The sequence below is a fragment of the Camelus bactrianus genome, chromosome 1 (genome assembly GCF_048773025.1).
Source record: "Camelus bactrianus isolate YW-2024 breed Bactrian camel chromosome 1, ASM4877302v1, whole genome shotgun sequence".
Lineage (NCBI taxonomy): Eukaryota > Metazoa > Chordata > Mammalia > Artiodactyla > Camelidae > Camelus > Camelus bactrianus.
The window spans coordinates 67,355,066-67,376,643 of NC_133539.1; the positions used below are offsets into that span (position 1 = coordinate 67,355,066).

At 40.5% G+C, this 21,578-nt stretch overlaps 1 protein-coding gene across 1 annotated transcript in view; it reads right to left on the reverse strand.

The window, feature by feature from the left end:
• Positions 1-21,578, reverse strand: part of TPRG1 (tumor protein p63 regulated 1) — a 125,469-nt gene that overhangs the window by 72,597 nt on the left and 31,294 nt on the right. Inside the window, exon 3 of the mRNA XM_010959239.3 lies at positions 15,871-15,962. Within this exon, the coding sequence (XP_010957541.1) occupies positions 15,871-15,962 (92 nt within the window). The remainder of the gene's footprint in view (positions 1-15,870; positions 15,963-21,578) is intronic.

Genomic DNA, 21,578 nt, shown 5'->3' on the forward strand with positions numbered 1-21,578 from the left:
AAGTAGCACATTTTCAAGAAATCATCAGTAACATCGGGAAACTGTTCATGCACTAAGAGTGAGAAAGAACAGGATACAAAATGTTACCTTCAGTATACTTCCAATTTTGTAACAACAGCAAAATACATAGATCAGAATGTTAACACTGATGATTTCTGAGTGGTAGGATTTCAAGTGACTTTCTTCTCATGCTTTTATTAGCTAGAGTTGATTTTTTTTTTATAATAAACATATCCTACTTTGATGGTAAAAGAGATATTTTTTTTTAAATGAAAAGTTCACCCAACCTTCAAATTCCCTGCTTAAACGCAAACTATTTACAGAGGTCCTTCCCTCGCCTCCCTCACCTGCAAGTGGAAGTCATCCTTCTTTTCTTTAAATACGCACAAGCCTCGGTCAGTGCCTCAGTTGTGGCCCTGGTCACAGACTCCTTTAAATTACGGTGCTTCCTGTATTTGTATTCCCATTCCCCCCACATTTGATGGGAGACCTTCTGGTGTAGAGACAGTGCCTTAGTCCTCAGTGGGTCCCCTCACTGGGCTCAGCACAGACCAAAGAGGGAGCATGGTCTTAGCGACTGAGCAGAGCATGGAATAAAGCGTAAGACTCACGAAACTCATCCCCTCAGTGATGAAAGCCGATCTCTCCTGGCAGAGGATTTGCCTCATCCCCCTCCCCGCCACCGCTGTTCCTCAGCACTGACATCATTTCCCGGCTTGATGGGGAAGGGGCCTAGACCTCACTGAAGTGGGAATCTAGTTGCTCCGGGAGACTTGCCTCCGTTTCCTGGGATTACAACAATTTGGCCAGCAGAGGGCAACAGCGAACTAGCAATGACAGGCGGGACCGGACCCACGGGAGCAAGTTTCCAGGACCCCCGCCTAGTCACTCAAATCGCCCCAGATGCCTTCCCAGTGGCCCCAGCACCACGCCTAACAATACTCTCAGTTGCTCTTTTAAGGTTGTGTCAAATCAATTTGTGGTTTGGAAATGATTTTTCTTCCCAAAATATTTTTTCTAATGTTACTCCCTGGAACACGTACACATAAGCATGCGTGTTTGTGAGCGCGCGCGCGCGGACACACACACACACACACACACACACACACACACACACAACACTCAGTAAAGACATCTTCCCTAATATTGAATAGAGAGATTATACCTGATTTACAAATCAATCTTCTGTCCTGTGCCCCTCTAGCCTCTTAGCATAACATAACATAACCCAGCCCTTGGAAGAGGAAGACAGTACCTTGGCCAGCCAGAAATCTGCAACCCAGGAGGAAAACACTGCATCATTCATTCCACACTTACTCTCTGAGCACCCACTGGGTTCCAGGCCCTGAAGAGAACTCAATTTGAGTTTGCTATTCAAACACGAACAGATGAAAAAATACATGGCATTGAAGCAAAGCAATTTCCCTCCCCCTGAGCTAAGTGAAATCTTATAAAACCTTTAGCTAAACAACCCGCATGCAATTCTTTCAATCATTGGGTTACTCTTTCCCTGGGCCTCTCCGATTTGTTTAAAATAGGGGACCCTCCAAGTAAACTCAGTGTTCTAATAAAAACTTCATGTCCACAAATCTTCCCTGTTCCCGTTCCGTTCCCTGACTTGACTTCCTGTGGTTCATTTTTTTCCCACTACCCCATGCAGCCAGTCAGGTACCAGGCCCTGTGCTCGCTGCTGGGAAGACTGAGGAAAGCATTCAGATCTTATAGAATATGTAGTTCTCTAACATGTGAGGTAAAAGCATCTAAGGAAGAGTAGGAGTTAATGTGGTACCCAAAGATGTGATGAGAGTTGATAATGATAATACAGATTGACAAGTCCACAGACTCAGGTACCCTGATTCCCAGCCCACTGCTCCCAGGGCTGAGGAGCAGGCACCCAGGCATCTGTTTGATACTCTTAAAGAACGCTCTCCTATCAATATTTCATTTCCTGCTCTTTGGTGAAGATCTCAGTGTTGGAAAAGCACAAGTTGCCAAGTACGGAAGATTCTCTGGAACGTACACAAAGAAAGATCTCAGGAACATTTATTTATTTCTTCAACACCTCTTTAACATGTATCACTATAGGACGGAGTGTCCCCATAAGACATGGACAGAATGCACCTGGAAACGTCCATTTTTGTGCCCACAAAGACTGTTTTTTTCTTGAGTAAGAAGAGTCCTACTGTGGAGTTTCATATTGCTCTAGTTGATTGCAGAGAAAAACAATGGTCAGTTTTTCCCTCTGGATAATAAAGTCCTCAAGACGGGCTCCATCATGCTTTATGAAACAGCAAGGAAGCCAGTGCGACTAAAGCAGAGGGAACAAGGGGGAGAGTGGAAGGAGATACAAACCGAAGCCACATCACATGCGGGAATAACCAGCTTCTTTGCAATTTGTGAATGTTTTTGCACTACATGGTTATTATCCCCCACTTAAAGGTGGAGGGACCATGCCTCAATAAAGTGATGTGCATCTGGTACAAATGACAGAGCCAAGGTGAGAACCCAGCTCTTCTGAACGCCCCTCTCCTGTCCCTCCCCGCCCTGCCCAGTCCATATACACTCCATCAAGCTTCTTCTCCCTCTTAGTTTGTCTCTGCAGCCAGGCAATTGTGCTCTCCCTAGCACAGTACCATCAGTAAGATATTTTAAACCCTACACAAAAGAAAAGACTCTGGGCACACCCCATCCTTCTTTCTCTCTTTCCCACAAACAGACTAAATAGCTGTTGAAAAGCTCAAGTCCTGCAGGCACACGCACTAACAAGAGACCCACACCCTGAGGGGCTGTCTCCTCCCCTGCTTCCCTGAATTCACTTCAGGGGATTCACTTGATCAGAAGCCAAAGAAGCTGGCAGGGGAACGAGGACTAATTTTGAGGAGGCGGCAGAGAGGGAAGAACAGAGGGACAAGACACAACACATGCTCACATCTTGCCCCTTCTATTGTTTTATTTAATTTTTTTAAATGGGAGAGAGACTTACTTACTGTACTATGTTAGTTACATCTCCTTGGGTACAGGGGAGGCAGCCCGCATCAGGCAAGTCCAAGAAGAGGAGATGTGTTATAAAAATACTTGGAGGAATGCCACGGAAACCCGAGAACAGGAGCCATAGCAGAGTTGGGCTTTATGAAACCTGGAAAGTCACAAGGAATAAAATCTACTGTCTCGGGAACGGGGGTGGGGGGCTGTCTCTCTCGTGATTTCTGTGTATTCCTCTACACGTCTCATCTGTATCCTCTAGTCTGATGTGCTCCTTCTGCTTACTGCCAGAGTTGTTCCTCTTTAATTCCACCTTGCAGAGGACCTTTCCTTGTTTCCTTAGTCCTGACTATACCTGAATTTTCAGTCTGCTCTCATAGCTAACCGGCCTCTGTAGTTTAGCATCTCCCAGTTCAGACTCTCAAGGTAGGGCATTCCATTCATCCAGATTGTTCCTTTGAGTTGCCTTTTGGGTCTCCTGTCAGCTAATGGATTAGCCCCTCTTTGTCCAATCAGTTATGGCCAGGGGCTGAAGTTATATAGTAGAAAAGAGGGATTGCAGATGAGAAGCACTTTATTCTTTTTCAGACTTGTTTTAACTGTTCTAACTCCTTCATCTTTCCATCAATTGCCTTGTCTATACCTACAAAAATCTTGCTGAGATAAAAAGAAATTATGTTAAAACTGTATGTCAAATTTGTGGAGAATTGACATCTTTATTATATTGATTCTTCCAACCTATGAATACAGGAACTTGGTATGTTTCTCCTTTCATTTATATCTTCTTTGATTTCTTTCGTCAGCATTTTGTACCTTTCAACGTGTAAATCCTATACATAATTTTTTTAGATTTACCCTTATTTTTCTTTTTTTGAGTGATTATAAATGTCATTGTATTTTTAATTTGCTTTCATTTCTTTAATGCTAGTGTGTGGAAATACAATTAATTTTTGTATGTTGATCTTGTACCTTGGAAACTTATTAAACTTATCTACTAGTTCTGGGAATTTTTTGGTAGACTCCTTGGAGTTTTCTACATAGACTATCAGGCCATCTACAATTAGGACATTTTTTATTTCTTCCTGTTTGATCTGTATGCCTTTTATTTCCTTTTCTTACCTTATTATGCTGGCTAGAACTTCTAGGACTATGTTAAATTTGATAGTGAAAGTGAACACCTGTCCTGTTCCCAGTCTTAGGGGGAAATAATTATCTTTTCCCAACTGCATGATGTTAGTTATAGGTTTTGTGAAGATATTCTTTATTAAATTAAAAAGGTTTCCCTCTACTATTATTAAGACTATATAAATTGATGTTCATTCTTCTCTAATCATCTAATAGAATTCTCCAGTGAAACCATCTGGGCCTGGATACTTCTTTTTGTGGAGGTTTTAATTACAGATTTAATTTCTTAATTGTTATAAGGCTATTCAAATTATCTATTTTATCTTGGGTGAGTTGTGGTAGTTTGTGTGTATTGAGGAAATGGTTCATTTCATCTAAGTTGTCAAACAGGGTTTGTAGTGCTATCCCCTGTTTCATTCCTAATATTAGTAATTTGTATCTATTTTTTTTCCTTTGTCAGCCTTGCTAGCAGTTTGTCAATTTTATTGAACTTTTCAGAGAACCAGTTTTTTGCTTCATTAATTTTCCCTATTATTTTGGGGTTTTATTAACTTGTACTTTTATCTTTATTATTTCCTTCTTTCTTCTCACTTTGAATTTTCTTTTTCTAATTTCTTGAAGCAGGAGCTTCTATTATTGACTTGAGACTTTTCCTCAATTGTATCGAGCACTTTCCCTTTAGTGTTGAAATTTCTTTCTCAGGCCTGCATTAATTGTCTCCCACACATTGTGATGTGTTGTATTTTTATTTGCATTTCATTCAATGTACTTTTTAATTCCTTTGAGGCTTTCTGTTTGACCCCTGAATTATGTACCCCTATTTAGAAGTATGTTGTTTTGTTTCTAAGTGTTTGGAGGTTTTTCTGTTCTCTTTCTTTTATTGATTTCTTGTTTGATTCCGTTGTAATCAGAGAGCGTACTTTGGTGTGACTGCAAATCTTTTAAATTTGATGAGGTCTGTTTTGTGATTCAGAATATAGTAGATCTTGGTACATGTTCCGTGGGTGTTGCAAAAGAATGTGTATTCTGCTGTTACTTGGTAGACTGTTCTATAAATATTGATTGGGTCCTAGTGTTGTTTGGTTTTTCTAAATCCTTGCTGACTTTCTGCCCATTTTTTAGACCAATTATGGAAAGAATGGCCTTGAATTCTTCAACTGTAATCAGGGATTTATCTATGTCTCATTTCAGCTCTAGTGGCTTGATGTCACGTCTTTTGCAACTTTACTGTTTGGGCACGCACAGTAGAGCTTGCTCTGTCTTCTTGGTGGACAGACCCTTTTATGTTGTGCAGGTTCCTCTCAGTTTCCCTGGTAATTTCCTGGCTCAGAGGTCTACATGTTTATTAACGCTCGTAGCACAGCATTTCAGAAGCCACAGCGATTCTTCAACTCTTTAGGTCTTTCTATTGAACATACTAATGGAAGCAGATTCTCCCTCCTCTTCACGTTGATTACTCTTCTCAGACTCAACTTACTTTCCCCACAACGGGGCATTTGGGGACAACCCAGGATCCCCATAAAGTGGAGACAAGTTCCTGTTTGTGAATCAGGCAGCATGTTTATTCGTAACAGATTATAATAGTTGTTTGTATAACAGCTGTAGTGGCCTACTTGTGTTGATAGCCTCAATATTAAGATACAAGTCTTACTTGTTTTCTTCAGTAAAAGACACATTGGTAGTCCCCTAAATAATCAAGACTAAGTTTAAATTATTAGCCGATTATTTCTGAAATCGATTGCCTTTGTAATAATGTTAACACTCTATTTGATAACTCAAGACAGAAATGCCTGTATAGTGATCATGAAGGAAATATAAAGGCAGTGGGGTGGTATAAATGGTAAACACATTCTATAATAATAATAATAATAATAATAATAATAATAATAATAATAATAATAATAATAATAATAATAATAATAATATTGACTTGATTTTATTTCCTTGCTATAAATTCTCCTGTCATGACTGTCAACATACCAAAGTGAGGTCACTGGACATGGAGTTGGAGAGATGCACACAGTTGGCTGTCATGAGTGGGGGAGCCCAGCACACAGGATATGAAGAGGGACCAGTGTAAGGCAATAGGGAGTGGTAAGGTGTTGGCAAACTGGGGGCATATGCCTTATCTAAAAGCACTCAAATTCAAATTTTGAAAAATACAGAGCAGGGTGGAAATTGCTTCTGGATCTCCACTTTGTGACTCCAGAAAAAAATATGATCTAAATTCCTTAGCCTGGCATTCAAAAGTCTTTACTTTCTGGCTCCTTCCTGCCTTTCCAGCTTGTTTCTAGTTGTCTGACTTTCTCACTGCCATCCAGCCACACTGAACTCTTTGTGGTTCCCTGAGCCTGTCTCTGTCACTCTGCACAGAGTCTTCTCTCTTCCCGGAATGTTTTCTTCCCCACCATATCTTCTTGGAAATTTATCTTCATTCTTTAATCCTGGATATCCCTTGACCTATGTCAATAATACAGACACAGTGAGTTCTGTGCTCCCACGGAATCATTTACAGGACTGTGTATCAGCATGTATCATACTCTGTTCTGACTTCACTTACACATCCTCCCTCCCCACAAGACTGAGAGCTCCTAGAAGATGGAAATTTTGTCTTATTTGTTTCTGTATTTTCTTCATTTAAGGCAGTGCCTGGCCTAGGGAAATAGCTCTGTAAATACATAAATGGATGTATAAATGAGTGAATATTAATAATAATAATAATAATAAAGCCAACTCTTACATGGCACATACTGTGTGGCAAAAATTGGTGTAAACGTTGCACATATATTCAATAATTTAATCCTTAAATCAATATCCCTTTTTACATCCCCATTTTACAGATGATAAAACTGAATCCCAGAGGATGTGAAAGATTTGCACAACCAAGTTCACATAGCTAGTAAGTGGTGGAGCTGAACATTTAGCTGCATCTGACTTTTTTCACCTCTTGGCTCTTCCTGACTCCTCCCTAATTTGTAGCAGTCTTGGGAAAACAGACACTTCCAAGCACATTTGTGACTGCAGCAACTAAATGCCCTCATTGTCCTATAATTCAGGTTACTCAGGGACCATTAGCTATCTGGATGAGGCTGATGCCATGGGGGAATTTATAGAGAAAAGCAATGTGTTTAATTAAGTGGTTGTCAAAAACACCCACCCAGTATAAATGGATTCTGGCAACAGAGGTGCTTTTGTTGCTGCCAGAGTCCTGCCACAGGTCATTAACATCCTGACAGATTTGAGGCACTTTTCAGCCCGAGTGCTTTCACCCAAGGATGGAGGAAGTCTTGTGGCAGTTTGAGCTGCTTGGAGGTCCAGGGTAATGGAGGCAGGACTCAATGGATGGATGGACGGATGGCCCTGCTAGTGTCAGGCATGAGCTTCAAACAATAAAGGACTCTATCAGAATTAAATGCAAGTCAAGTCCTTGATAGGTTCTGAGCCCCTGCCCTGCGCCAGACGCTATACTGAGTACTGGGAGGCGGGCAGAGATGGGCTTGGACGAAGGTGAACCAGAACCAGGCCCTGATGTAGGGAATGCTTTCTTTACAATGTGCATAATGAAGTGTTCTACGTTGTAGAACATGAGCGCAGAAAAGGGAGAGACGATAATTGTAGTTCAATTAATATGGAAAGTCTTTATGGCCATAGTATCCCTGAAGGACAAGAAAGGTCTGGATAAACAGGAAGGAGAGAATGCATACCAGAGAGAGCAAATCAGATGAGCACAATCATGAGACCAAGGCATTGCGTCAGGAACTTTGAGGGGACAGCAGGCAGTTCAAGCTGACTGATAGAATTTGTTAAGTGGCATAATGGTAAATAAGGCTGGAAAGGGCAATTCAGTCTACGGCATGCAGAGCCTTAAAGATGCCACAGAAGGTTATGTAGGTGGTGAGAATCCACTAATGTCCTTAGGTCATGAGCATGAGAGTGATCTAGCCCAGTGCTTCCCAAAATCTAATCATAGCAACCAACTGAGGATAGTGTGAAAATGCACACTCAGGTGCAGTGTGACTGGGGTGGATCCTGAGGTTCAGCGTTGCCAGCAAACTCCAAGATGCTGCTGCTGCTTCTGGTTCCAAGGTCATACTTTGAGCAGCAAAGCCTAGAATAGATGGCACTTTGCAAAAATGAGTGAGGTTGGGTAGGAGATACATTTCAGGTTGTTAATTTGCGTATGATGTTTACTATTCATGACCAAAAGGTTAGCAATCCCTGACTCCCAATTTGTTTGGGTTTTGTTTTTTTGTTTGTTTGTTTGTTTGATTGATTGTTTTTGTTTTTAATTATTAGGAGCAGTTTTTTCATTACAAATGAAAAATTAGACATCTAATTAGATGTCACAAGATAAAAGTAAGATTGACCTCAGCCCAACAGCAGTATCCAGCATTCCCTGCAGGTATCTGATTTTTTCAGTTGATTATGGGAAAAGAAAAACTAAATAAAGTCAAATGCACAACACAGGTCCAGAAAGATCCGGAGAGGAAAAGAGGAAAAGGTCTCTGAACCTGCCCAACAGCTCTGTCCTCCTCCCTGCAAACAATAGACAATCAACAGAGAAACCAGACACAGGCACAAAGATCATGTAAACAATTTAAACCGTGGTGATGGCTGTGTCAGGAGATGAAAAATCACAAAAGGCAGCAGGAGCAGTGCGATGAGAAGACAGCAAGGCTGGGACAGAAGTTCCGTGAAGTCGAGCCCTCCTGTGACCCTTAATAAGTGGCTGCCCTCAGACAGGTCATTTAATCTCTGGGTTTCTTCATCCATAAAATAAAGCCAATAGTTCCTCCTTGCTTTCTCCCATGGGTCTATTTGAGGATCAAATGTGAGAGCAGGTGTAAAGCAAACACATGCATCGCTGCTTTGGGAATCAGTGTATTTCAGACACATCCTGTACCTGGGAAATCGTTCGCAGTCTCCCTGTGCCTCAGTGCTCCTGCATCTCTCAGGATGCTTTTTTTTTTTTTTTTTTTAAACATTTAGGAAAGCTCTTTCTTTTGGGAAATCATTCTAAATTAAGCAGAGATGCCCTACACACTTCCACTTACTCCACCAAACCCAAGAAACAAAATTTCTGATTTTATTCCAACCAGTTACAATCTGATAAGATCACATATGGAATCTGGGCACAATAGCAAAAGGACCATTTTAGCAAAAATCAGGGCAGCATAATGCATTGGATTTCTAGCTCTGCTACTTTAGAGCTGCATTATGCTTCTGAGCCTTGAGTTCTTCGTCTGCAAACTGGAGCTAATGTTTCCTACCTCAGACAATTGCTGTGAAGATTGAATTAGATGAAGAAGAGTAATTTTTAAGCTATAAAGTGCTAGAGAAATATTACTTATTATTTTGTATAAAAAATCAACAGAGAATGCCTTATACATTTTTGTTTCTCTTTCCCACTGTGGAATGCTACTCTGGCCCACTGGTAAATATCTCTCACTTGATGTTTCAATTTCAAAAGAATAATATAAACCTTTAAATTAGTGTAGCCATTGACAGTTTAAAAGTAATTGTCTAATACTTTACAAAAACCACATAATAACCAAGAAAAATATGAGGAACAAAACCTAAGAGAAATTCTATGGAGAGAGCATCAAAATTATATGCATTATACCAACATAAAAGCAAATGCAAGCAAAGCACTTATCACACACTTGGTATAATTTGAGTGCTCAATAAACATTATCTATTAATGCTATAATCATCTTTGACAAAACTGCGTGGAGAAAAGCCAGAATGATATATACCAAAAATCAACAGTGATTGTGCTTCTTTCAAGAGCAGTGAAGTTCTAATGGATTAAAGAATATATTAAGAAAAATTCACTAATTTAAAAAAAAAAAAGGCAAAGCTTACTCAAGTTCACCCAGCTACACTGATAATGAGTAGCAGAGCCGGGAATCCAAGTCGAGTCATCTCATTCCGAGTTCAGGACTCTTTTCTATGACACCAGGCTGCTTCCTTGACTTCGCTTTCATTCTACTGTCTACATGTTCAACACAGATAGTTAGCTGGATTTCACATAGTTGTTGTACCGAAGACCTCGGATAGAAACCTCGGTGGACTTAGGGAGAGGTAGACAATGGCACATGTTGAAAGACTCTTCTACAAAGATGAAGAGCGAGAGCTACTTGATCCCGGCCACTAGAGGCAAGTCTTTTTGTTCAGGAATAAGAGGAATAAGAACAACATCCTCCCCACCACCACTACACACTAATGTGTGTGGAGGGAAGAGCCCATCCCCTCCCACCTCCTTAACTGCCGCAGACAAAGACGTCTTGAGGACATTCAACTGAAGAGCCCCTTCATTGCCATTGTATCGTGCTTTTTGAGACTCCACAGAGGGTCAAGATGTTCTCCTCGGTGCTAGCTTGATGGATCGCTTCTAAAAGGGAACACGCTATTTATTTTAAAAGTCCTTTCCCAGAAGGGCCAAGAAAGACAGTGAGAGAAGGCGATAAAGTAGAGCTGAACACCATCCTGTCATGATAGCTACAGAGGCATATAAGCCTCCCAGATGGGCTCTGTTGGAGACCTGGGTCCTAACTGGAATCTCCATAGGGCACCTTTATGGTTTCAGCTAACTGGGATCTTGCTGGAGTTGATTCCATCTCTCCAGTTCTCCTTTTGGTCTCTCTGTTCTCCCTTCTCATATTCTCCACCAAAGTGCCTTCAAACTCATTTTTATAATTTTGCTGAATGATATATCTGTGTAAAGTTAGAACATCACAGAGAAGCTCACTTGAACCAATTTGGTTCATCCCTTGGAAAATGCCGTGACGAACTTAATGACTTTTCATGTCTTTAGCTTCTATAAAAGGCAAGGCTACACAGATGTGTCAGGATTACCATCTCTTTTGAAAACTACCAATGCAGATGGCATCTGGACCCCAATGTAAAGCCATCTACTCAACACCACCATGAGAGGCTCTATAAACACTTCAGACACGTTTTTCCCCGCAAAACTATATTCAACAAGTTCTGTAAAAAGTGAATAACAGGATTGTTGGGAGGATTAAGTGAGATTGTGCGCACAAAGTTTCTTCTCCAGTGTCTGGCATATGGCAGTTTCTCAGTAAGGTAGAGTTACCATGTCCTTCTCCACCTGGAACAGTGGCACAGACACCCCATCTGTTTTCCAGACCAAAGCCTGAGAATTACCCTGAACCCCTTCCCCACAGATGATTCAAGGCAAAGATCCACAAAGTCCAGCCATGTCAATTATCAGTTTATGGCTTCCCGGTTCCTAATGCACCCCTCAGTATATGCTCTATGACAAACGAGTTGTGAGAACAGCCAATGGCCTCTGCCCCAGCCACGGGTCCAGAACACAGACCCACTGCAAGTCTGCAGCTCCTGCCTGGCGTTAATCTCTCCTCAGCTGCCTGTCCAGACTTCACCCCTCCATTGGTGAAAATGGTGACTTTCTTACTGAACAGGATAATAGTTTTTGAATGCTGGAAGGATATTTCCTCAACTTATTTTGTGCTCTGACAATGTCACAGCCACAGCCACGACACACTTTTAAACTTAATCTGCGCCGTTAACATGCCTTCCTTTACCTTCCTGAGTTCAGACGATCAACAAAACAGTAAATTAAACTCTGATTTCTAGGGTTTGCTTATTTCCATGGTGTAGTCGCTGCCACCAGGGCCAGTGCCAAGCTACCAACATGACCTCACTGAGTGTGCAGCTGGTAAGAGGTGAGCAGAAGCACACTGTCTTATAGCATCTCCACCCACTAAAGAGAACAGGCGTAAACAACCCCAAGAGCATGCGTAACAGCAAAACGAAGTCAAATCATCAGAAGATGAGGGGTTTTGAGTATATTACCCTTGTTTTAAATTTAATGTATTTGCTGTGAATTTGGTTTGATTTTATGTATAATCTTAAGTTGTGAAACTATATTCAATTTTAATAATTAACAATTAACTCTTTTAAAATTCTCAAAGTTCTACATAGCATTCACCTCTCATGAGCCAGCGTGAACCAGCTCCGGCACGCCACTGGATCAGTCCCTCGCCAGCACTGCACAGGTAGCTAATCGTCACCTGGCCTCCCCCAACTCACTGATGCTCCACATCTCAGTTATGCACAGGCCAGGACAAACCCTCACTCCCAATTCCAAATTCAGCAAAGCTCTGAAATTGCAGTCCTGGTGCAAACTCACTTTGTGGTAAAACCAGATCTGAACCAGCCTGAGGCCATTTTTTTCTATTTTTAGTATCGTATGTTTCCCGGCAAAGATATTAATATGTTTGATTAAGGGGGCTGGCACAGATCTCCACTGGGGCCTAAAATAAACAATGTATGTATCATTTGTTGTTGTTTAGAAACAACATTTCTAAAATATGAGAAATTCTCAACCTGATTCACATGTGGTCCCAAGGATTTTGAATAAGGGATTGTGGACCTTTAGTGATCTTCATAAAAATATAAATACACTCACACTTTCTCACCCATCCGTTCCTCCCTATCACCTAAGGGATAGACTCAAAGTTCTTAAACGTGACACAATTTTCAAGTTTCCTCTCTCAACAGTTTCCACCTAGCCCTCCTGTACCAAGTTACCTCTAGGAGTTTGGCCAACCATGGCTAATGATTAAACTGGGCTCGTTAGTCACGCCTCACCTACATCTTACATCCTTTGGGAAAGAACCAGAACCCAGATAATGCAGGGCCGTAGTCCATCTTTTCTGCTCCATCACTTATGTGATCTTAACTGGCCACTTCATCCTCCATAGTCTCCACTTCTCACCTGTAAAATGGGAATCATAAACCAGCAAGGATGTAGGGAAGACAAAGCAAGTTCATGGCCATGAAGATACTTTGAAATGTGCTATATATTACATTTAAAGTTTCTTACTACTTATCTTTCTGAAACAGGAACCCTGGGTTGAAAGCAGATGTTCTTTACCCCACCAGATGAGCAGTCAGGGATTTCTCATCTTCCCAAAAGGAGCTGAAAGTTGATGTACATAAAACCCAGTCGTCTCTGACACATACAAAAAGGGTTATGATTGAAGAGTCTTGTGTGCTGGGGAAATTGGTCTACATCCCAGCCATGTAACTCATGAAAGCTGAATGGCTGGGTCTCAGTCCATCAGGAAAAAGAGGAAACGGACAAAAGCAGCCCCAAGCGCTCATCTTTCTGAGCCTGTGTGTTTATATGTTTGTTTTGTTTAGTTTTACTGTTGTTATTTTGGAGGTTTCGGGTTTTGTTTGATTGTTTTTTGCTGTTGTTGTTTCTGCCTTTCCCTATGTTGTTGTCCTACAAACAGAGGACTTAAGTGTGAAAAGTCATTCAAAACCTATATGCATGACCCTCCTTTGATAAATAGCCTCCCATCTTCTGCTTAAACAGTCACAGTGACTCGGAGACTATTCACTTAGCCCAGATGCCTGAACCATCTTCTTTACAACCGGGAGCTCTGTCCATTACAAGAATACAGTCTGATCTAGATTTAACAATTAACAGGCAAGGAAAAGAAACTGTCAGATTCTTACTATAGTAGAAATGATTGGAATCAGATCTTTTCTTGAAAGTATCCTTCGATGGAGGGTTTGGGGAGGAGTAAAAGAATTTTGGTGGAAAGGATGACCAAAAACGAACACAAAAGTACTATTTAAAGAGGAGAGATGGGTTCCAATGTGCAAAGGAAGAAAGTCTGACAACAAATAAACAAATGTGATTGCTTGAAGCTCTTCATGCACAGGCTATATGCCTCACTTTGATTTTAATTAAATTGGGCACCACAAACAAAAGAGAAATGGAAAACTGGCTGCCAGAGTCCTCATCAACTCTTTGAGTTCCTATTAGGTGCAGAGCTACATACAAAACTTAGGTCTTTGGGGCTAAGCTGTTTGTACTTATCTGAAAATAGCTGTTTTTAGCCATCATCCTAGTTGATGTTATATCAAGCACACAATTGTGGTGCTAAGCCTCAATGCAGATCACATAATCAGATTTATATTTGGACAATTGCTGTCTACAGGCCATTATAATCACTGAACAAAAAAAAAACCAAGTCAAAGTTCTATACGGAAAAAAAAAAAAAAAGCACCATTAAAGAAGTGACTGGTTCTATTATGTGAGAATTCAAAAACTGCCACCCTGGATTTTGAAAGACCACATTTGTGCATTCTTTCTTATAAGTAAGACACATTGTAGAGACAAAGCAGGTGTTTACTTTTGATGTGACCTTCAGCATTTAAGTTGATATTTATCCTAATCAAGGGAGACTTTTCATTTGCACAAGCCCTATTTCACTCTGCAATGGGAGGTGGAGAGTGGAGAATAAAATGTAGGTTGGTAAAAGTGAATAAATGAAAAGCCTGAATTATAGACTTTTCATTAAAGGTAACCCAGAGATAACTTCAAATAAAAAAAAAAAAGGGTAACCCAGAGATGATAGAGATAGAGACAGATAGGATAGGCATAAATGTAGAGGTTACCAAAAGAAAAGGACCTTTTATCAATGGTTAGTACTTATGAGAGTAAGGACAGTACTGCCCATTTAAAATCCACTGTGTTCTGGGGACTTTGTTAAGAATTTCACAGTGTTACATTGTTTAGTCTTCATAACAACTCTTCAGTTATATATCATTATCTCCAATTTATAGATGAAGACAAAAGTGCTCAGAACCTGTCAGGTTTTCAAAAGTTTATTTTAATTCAATTCTTGGAACTCATTTGCTACAATAATACAACATAGTGGTCAGACAGATGGACTTAACTGGTTATTTAATTCTGTGTTCCATTGAGGGATTTGTTCTGCTCAGCTGGATGTTTAAACATTCCAGCGTTGCTCTCTTAAAACTTAGTTAAAGATGTCCTGCCCAGAGGCGAAAGATTAAATGATTCTTCACTCAAGGTATAGAAATTACTGAGTTTTCTGTTGGAACCTGTGATGATCGTATTGACAAGAAATTTACAGAACCGATTAAGTATTTGAAATAGAGTTCTAATTGTATTCTCCATTTAATAGTATGGATTCTGTGGAAGAAAAGAGGTGCCTCTTACCCTTATTATGTACTTTACTTATGATTATAGAGACCATGACATTCCTAATATTTGCTTGGTGGGTAAAAAAAAAAGTCACCCAGACACTAGAGTTTCATATAGGACAGAAAGGTAACCATCTTCATGGTGTCATTTGCATTGAAAACCCCTGTTGATGAGATAAGCATTGGGGGTGAAGAGAGCAGCTATTAAAGGAATAGGATGTCAGTGTTAGATTTGGTTTTTATCCTAACTCTGGACAGGTGGCCCCTCTTCCCTATCCTGCATGAGTTCCCTCGTTTTGCTGCTCATGTTACTGTACATAAGATAAACTTCAAACTAATATGTTGACCTCATTCATCCTCTTTCCTAACGCTTATTTCTACTGGGACGGTAAGTAGCCTGCTGAGGTTGGAGGAAGAACTCTTACAAGACAGAGATGGAACCAGACACATCAGTTAGGAAGCTGACACACTAGCCCTTGAGAGCAGTGATGAGGGCCTGATCTAAGGTAGGCATGGGGGGGCTTGAGTGAAGCAACTAGCCTGGAAAACAGCTGTAGAAGTCACACCTGGCTGTACCATCGGCCATGAGGCACCATGAAACATTACTCTCCAACTGGGCATGTCAATTGATTATCTTACACAGAATCCAGGATAAATTCTTCCACACACCCATCTCCTATTCTATTATGGTGTTGTCAAGGAAAATGGTAGATTCCCACTGCCTTTTGCTTAGTCATAACTACTCACTCTGTCAAGAGCCAGAAGCCTTGAATGGTCTCTCCAGAAGTCTTGTCAACGTGGCCTTTCAAGTCTTCCATGGCGGTCTCAATGGCCCCTGGCTGAGTGGGAAAAGAAAATACCTAGTTTAGAGAAGACTGAGTTCTCTTTGTGCTTATGATCATTTACTGTATCCCTGCAGCTCCTCCAGAAAGCTGACCAGGAAAGATAGTTCTTGGGTTTGCCTGCTTTCATAGGCCCTGCCTTCCAGAAAGCTGCCTTAAACTCTGGTATTTACTAAGCTGCTCTCCTTGGGTCAAAGGTGATCGGGTCCTGTGAGGCTTCCATAATCTGGCTCATACTTTCCCATAGAAATGGAGACAGCCATTTTCAGGGAATAAGTTTTTCTGACAAACAACATGTTTATCAGGAAGGTCAATGCATTTAGCAATATATACATTAAAAAAAAATCAAACTGTTCTCTCTTCAAAGAGTACATGGCTTTAAAACACAAAAGGGAAACCTTCCTCCAGTGCACTGAGTATACTTTTAGCTGGCTTTGGGAAGTGAACTTTTTTTGTCTCCTTACTTCTCTTTCTTCACCCTTCTCCAAATAGGTATTCCTATGACGAGCCGATCTCTAGCTTAAAAATGGATTAATACCTACCTTAATAAGAAATTAATAGGCCTTCTAGCTCAATGATTCTTAAACTTCAGGGCACATCAGAATCACCTGAAGTGTGTTTTTAAGCACAGATTTCTGGACCCTGTCCCTAGAGTTTCTGGTTCAGTGGTTCTGGGGTAAGCCTGAGAATCTGCATTTCCAACAAGTTCCCAGGTGATGCTGTGGGTGTGGACTCTCCTGTGAGAACCATTGTTCTCTGGCAGATATTCTCAATCTTGGCTACTCATCAGAATCACCAGGGGAGCTTGTAAAGATCCTAATGGCCAAGCTGTGCGCCAGGCCAATCATATCAGATACTCAGTGGACGGGACCCACATAACAGTTCATCAGGATTTCTGGAAGCATCCCAGAGGACACCAATGTATAGCCAAGGCTGAGAACCCCTGCAGCCCAGAGCTTACCTATCACAAGCTGTTTCATTTTATAGATGCAGAAAGAAGGAGTCTGTGTAGGGAAGTAACTTGTCAAGTTCATTCAGCTGAAAAGTGACAGAGACCAGACAGGCACCCCAGACACCCCACTTCCAGGCCTACAACACAGTGATGGCCTCATGCCCAACCCTGGGACAAGCACTTCTCAAGTTCTCATATATTCTCTATACAATAGGGTTTTATGCTAAATATCTACTCTTCCATAAATATTAACATTTCTAACCCTCCTAGCCTGAGACTGTTCTCTCCCAAAAGGAAACAGGGACACTAGCCTGGCTAGGACCCATGCAAGTTATCTTTTCCTCCCAGAGGGGAGGTGTTGTAGGATGCTGGTTTGCCTGTGTTCTCAGGCTATGATAAAAGGCTTTGAAAGATGTTGGCCACAGAGTGCATTGGTTAAGAGAAATCTTAGACGAGTCCATGTGTAAAGTATAGAAAAAGAATGAAGCTGCTCCAGATGAAGTGGTGGAAGGTAGTGTAGAACTGTATCTGTGCAGCTCCCCACCAGCCCAAGTCATCCAGGAAATGGACGGGACAACTGACCAGAGTTGAGTGACCTGGGTCCATCGTCCAGATGTGTCATGAATAAATTCTGTGGCCTACGGCCAATTGTTTGACTTTTCTTGGGCTCCGTTTCCTTCTCTGTAAGACAACTGAGTAGACTGAACCAAGAGTTTCTGAGCCAAGATGATGAGCAAAACCTCCTGGGAATCTTTAAGAAAATACGATCATAGCCTTTATACCAAGATATTCTGACTTCTCAGTTTTAACAAGTTTCCTGTTGAATTGGACAGTCAGTCAGTGGGCTGAATGGTTTCTGACTCTTTTGTCAACCTCTGCTGCTGGTTAAAGAGTTGTCAGGGAGCTAATGTGGTACCCTAGGCCTGCCGAAACCTGTGTGTCATGAAATCTGTAAGTTCTGAGACATGAATCAAATATGCCTTGAGCTCGCACTGACAGAGGAGGTTGTGCCAACATCACTGATGTCCAGTGATCCCGCTGGTAGGATGGGGCTACCCTGCAGGGATATTTCCTATGATTCCGTGACAATTGTCTTGTCACCCATCCTCAGCTCCTCGTGATGCAGCCTGACTTTACCAGGCCCACTGGTCAGTGCTCTAAAAAAATGACACTTTCTTTGGTGACTCATCATGGCTGTTTTTCCTATCTCTCTTCCTATAGTCACATAATTTCTGCCTCAAGCTAATATAACTTGGTAGTGAAATGAATACTTTTTAGAAGAAAAAAAATTTGAGTGGAACTGAAGAATAATGAAATAATCCTAAAATAAGCATTTTGTTGAATGTTTTTATACCAGGCACTTCGCCAAAAATATGTGCAGATGAATGTAAGAATGCAGAATTTTTCAAAACCTTACTTGTCTTCCCCATGGGAAGCATTTGGCAAAATCTACCAAAATGATCTATCCTTCAATCCACACATTCCATTTGTGTGAAGTTATACTGTAGACGCTCCTGCATGTGTACAGAATGACATAAGTATACAGTGTCCTTCGTAGCCTTGTTTTTGGACAGCAAAAATTTGGAAATAATGCAAATATCTATCAATGGGAAACTTGTTAGATACATCATGGGACACAGCCATGCAATGAAATATGCTAAATATGTTTAACAAAATGAAGAAACACACTTATAGGTAAAGTTTTCAAAATTTATTACTAAGTGAAAGACAAAAATATTCAGAAGGGTCAGTATGCCACCTTTTTGTGTAAAAAGGAGAATGGATAAGAATAAGTATTTAAGTTTGTTTGTACATGCCACTGTAGAAGGATATGTAGAAAATGCTAACGGTGGTACCCTAAGGGTAGGGAAGGAACTTGATGGATGGAGATGTTGTTCTACTGTACACCTTTTCAAAAGTTAAACATTAAAAATGAAGTGTGCTCTTTAAAGAACAGTTTGGAAGTCTCTGGAGTTCTGTCCATGTCCTCACTGCCTGCATTCTTACCTTCAGCAGGAACATCAGTCATGTCTGCACGGAGCAGTTATGCAGTGTATCCTGACATATTGATTACCATAATGAATTAACTCCAGCTATTTAGTGTCAAAAATGAAATACAGTGCGTGAACACTTTGCCTTGTGTCCAGGATGAGGTTTTAAATCTCAGCCTTTCTGCTTCCTGTGACACCCACCTTAAGTCATCTTGTCATTCCAGGCATCAGTTTATCATTTATTAGATGGAAAAGATAACATTATCTGTACTAGAGCAGCTAGGAAATTCCAAAAACATTTGGTAACGCTGAGTAATAACAGATTTTATGATTATTCTCCTTGTTAATATTAAATAGAAGGGAAATTGTTGTACTGGGATTTGGGGATCAAATGGTTGCTGCAGTGGGACAATTAGCTCTGAGACTCCTTGCAGCCTAAAATGAATAGGAAAGTGTGATGGAATGATATGAACTCATTATCCGATAAAAGAAAGCTTAGCAAGGAAAATACACATACATTTCTAATACTAAAATAAATAAATAAATAAATAAATAAATAAATAAATAAATAAATAAATAAATAAATAAATAAAATTTTAAGAAAAAAGTCATTCGGGGGATCCACATTTATAAGTCACTACATAGCATAATGGGCAATATCATCTCTAATAGTCTAGCACTAAATATTTTCAGTCAAAACAAACGTACTGAGGAAATTTGAAAGACATATGAATTTGTTTCCTTGTGTTTCCTTGAGCTAGACTAGCCTGGAGCCAGTTGTCACACAAACGGTACTCATATTGGCTGCTAATATTTTCCCATGGGCTGGACTCCTTAGTAGACAGTGAGAGGAGGGGGCAGTCTAGAAGGGATGCTGCTGGGGGCTCAGACAAGGTGAGAGCTCTCTCGTGGGCATCCTTATGTCCAGAGCGGGTTGGCTTTGTGGAAAATCCATAAGGTAAGAAAACCGGCTCTAAATTGAATGTGATTTGTAAAGCCCAGGCAAATTGATCTCTCCCTGACAATGAAGGAAATGCATCTGATTCTATCATTGTTAATTGTCTGCCCTCAGATAGAAACGTCAACTTTATTACAATCTTCAAAGGATTTCGGTGTAAGGAGGGGAGTCAAGAAATCTTTTGCCCAGTGAGACATATAATTTCTAAAGCAGAGAAGCTCACACAGACAATAACAATATAACTAATATATTTAGTTGTTCCCAATGCAAGAGCAAGACACGGGGAAGCCTATGGTAAGAGAAGGGGGAAAGGAGAGCGTATGAAAGCCAAATTAGTGTCATGAAGGCAATGACATCTTGCCACACAATGGGAAGTCCCAAACCTGCTTATTAAAGTCTCGTTGCTCACAATAGAACACAGGCTATAAAAAGGCCATGGGGAACCATTAATTAAATATTAAAAGATCAAATAGTTTTAGTCCCATTAGTTTGTATGTAATTTACATTCTCAAGTATAAATTTAGAGATAATTCCCCATCTCTAATCGCTTTCAACTTTCTGATAAGGTGTCTGCAAATATAGAGTCCTACAGGGAGTTTAAATATATCTTTCCCCATGCAGATCAAGTATTGTTCCTTTCATAAGAAGTTGCTTTTGAATATCACTCTCTACAACTAAAGTGATTATCATAATATACCTCGAGTTATTAGCCTTGAGGGGTACTTTTGTTGAGAGAAGGCAGGAGGCCATTTTTAGATGTCTAAGGATTAATAGCAGATGAACAAAAAATAGGAGGAAAAGGTTATCCAAGCAGGCGGATGACGAGTGGTTCAGACCTTCATTACTATGACTTCTCATTCATTGTCCAAGGTCACAGGCAGTGGATGGGTGGTGGGAAGTGCCAGGAATCTCAGATTCCAGGCCTGCCAGGGCCCCAAAGTTGCTGGTTGCCTTTGGATAAATCATATCTCCTTTGTGTGTCTTAGCAGTGGGCTTGGATATTCTCTGAGGTCACTCCTGGCTCTAACTTAGCAAGAATGTTGCTAAGCTATATTGGAAGGGCAAAGTTGCAGTAAATAAATAATTGGCTGGAAGCCTGAGGGAAGAAAACAACAGCCCAGAGCGACCCACGAAAGAACACCAGAGATCTAAAGGACCAGACTGACAAATTTTATGATCAGATATTCAAAAGTGTGATCTAATGCAGGATGTTATGATGCTAAAAATGTCTCATATTTGTCCTGAATTCTCCTAAATTTGATTTATACTTCCGTATCAGACACATCTTTGCATAAGCAGCCTGAAATGCATGTAATTGATCCTCCGGTTTTTACAGCATTGGGCATCCACTCCTGGCAGCTGGAAAGCTCAGGGCCATCCTGCCAGAGCAAGCCACTTCCCTTCCCAGGGTAAAGGATATGAACAAGAAACAGCCTAAATATCCAGCAAAACTTAAATAAATTTTAGTACATCTTCATAACAGATGTTACAGAGTGTGAAAAAGGATGTTACGGAAGTATAGCCATTGACAGAAATTTTTGGCATATAATCCTATTTTTGCACAATAAAATGTACATAGAAGACAAAAAATAAGAAAAAGTACGCACCAAGATGTATATATAAAAGCACATTCATATATTTTGGTTAACTTTGAGATATGGAAATATGGTGACTTTAATCTTGCTTAGCCACATTTTCCAATTTTTTTCAAT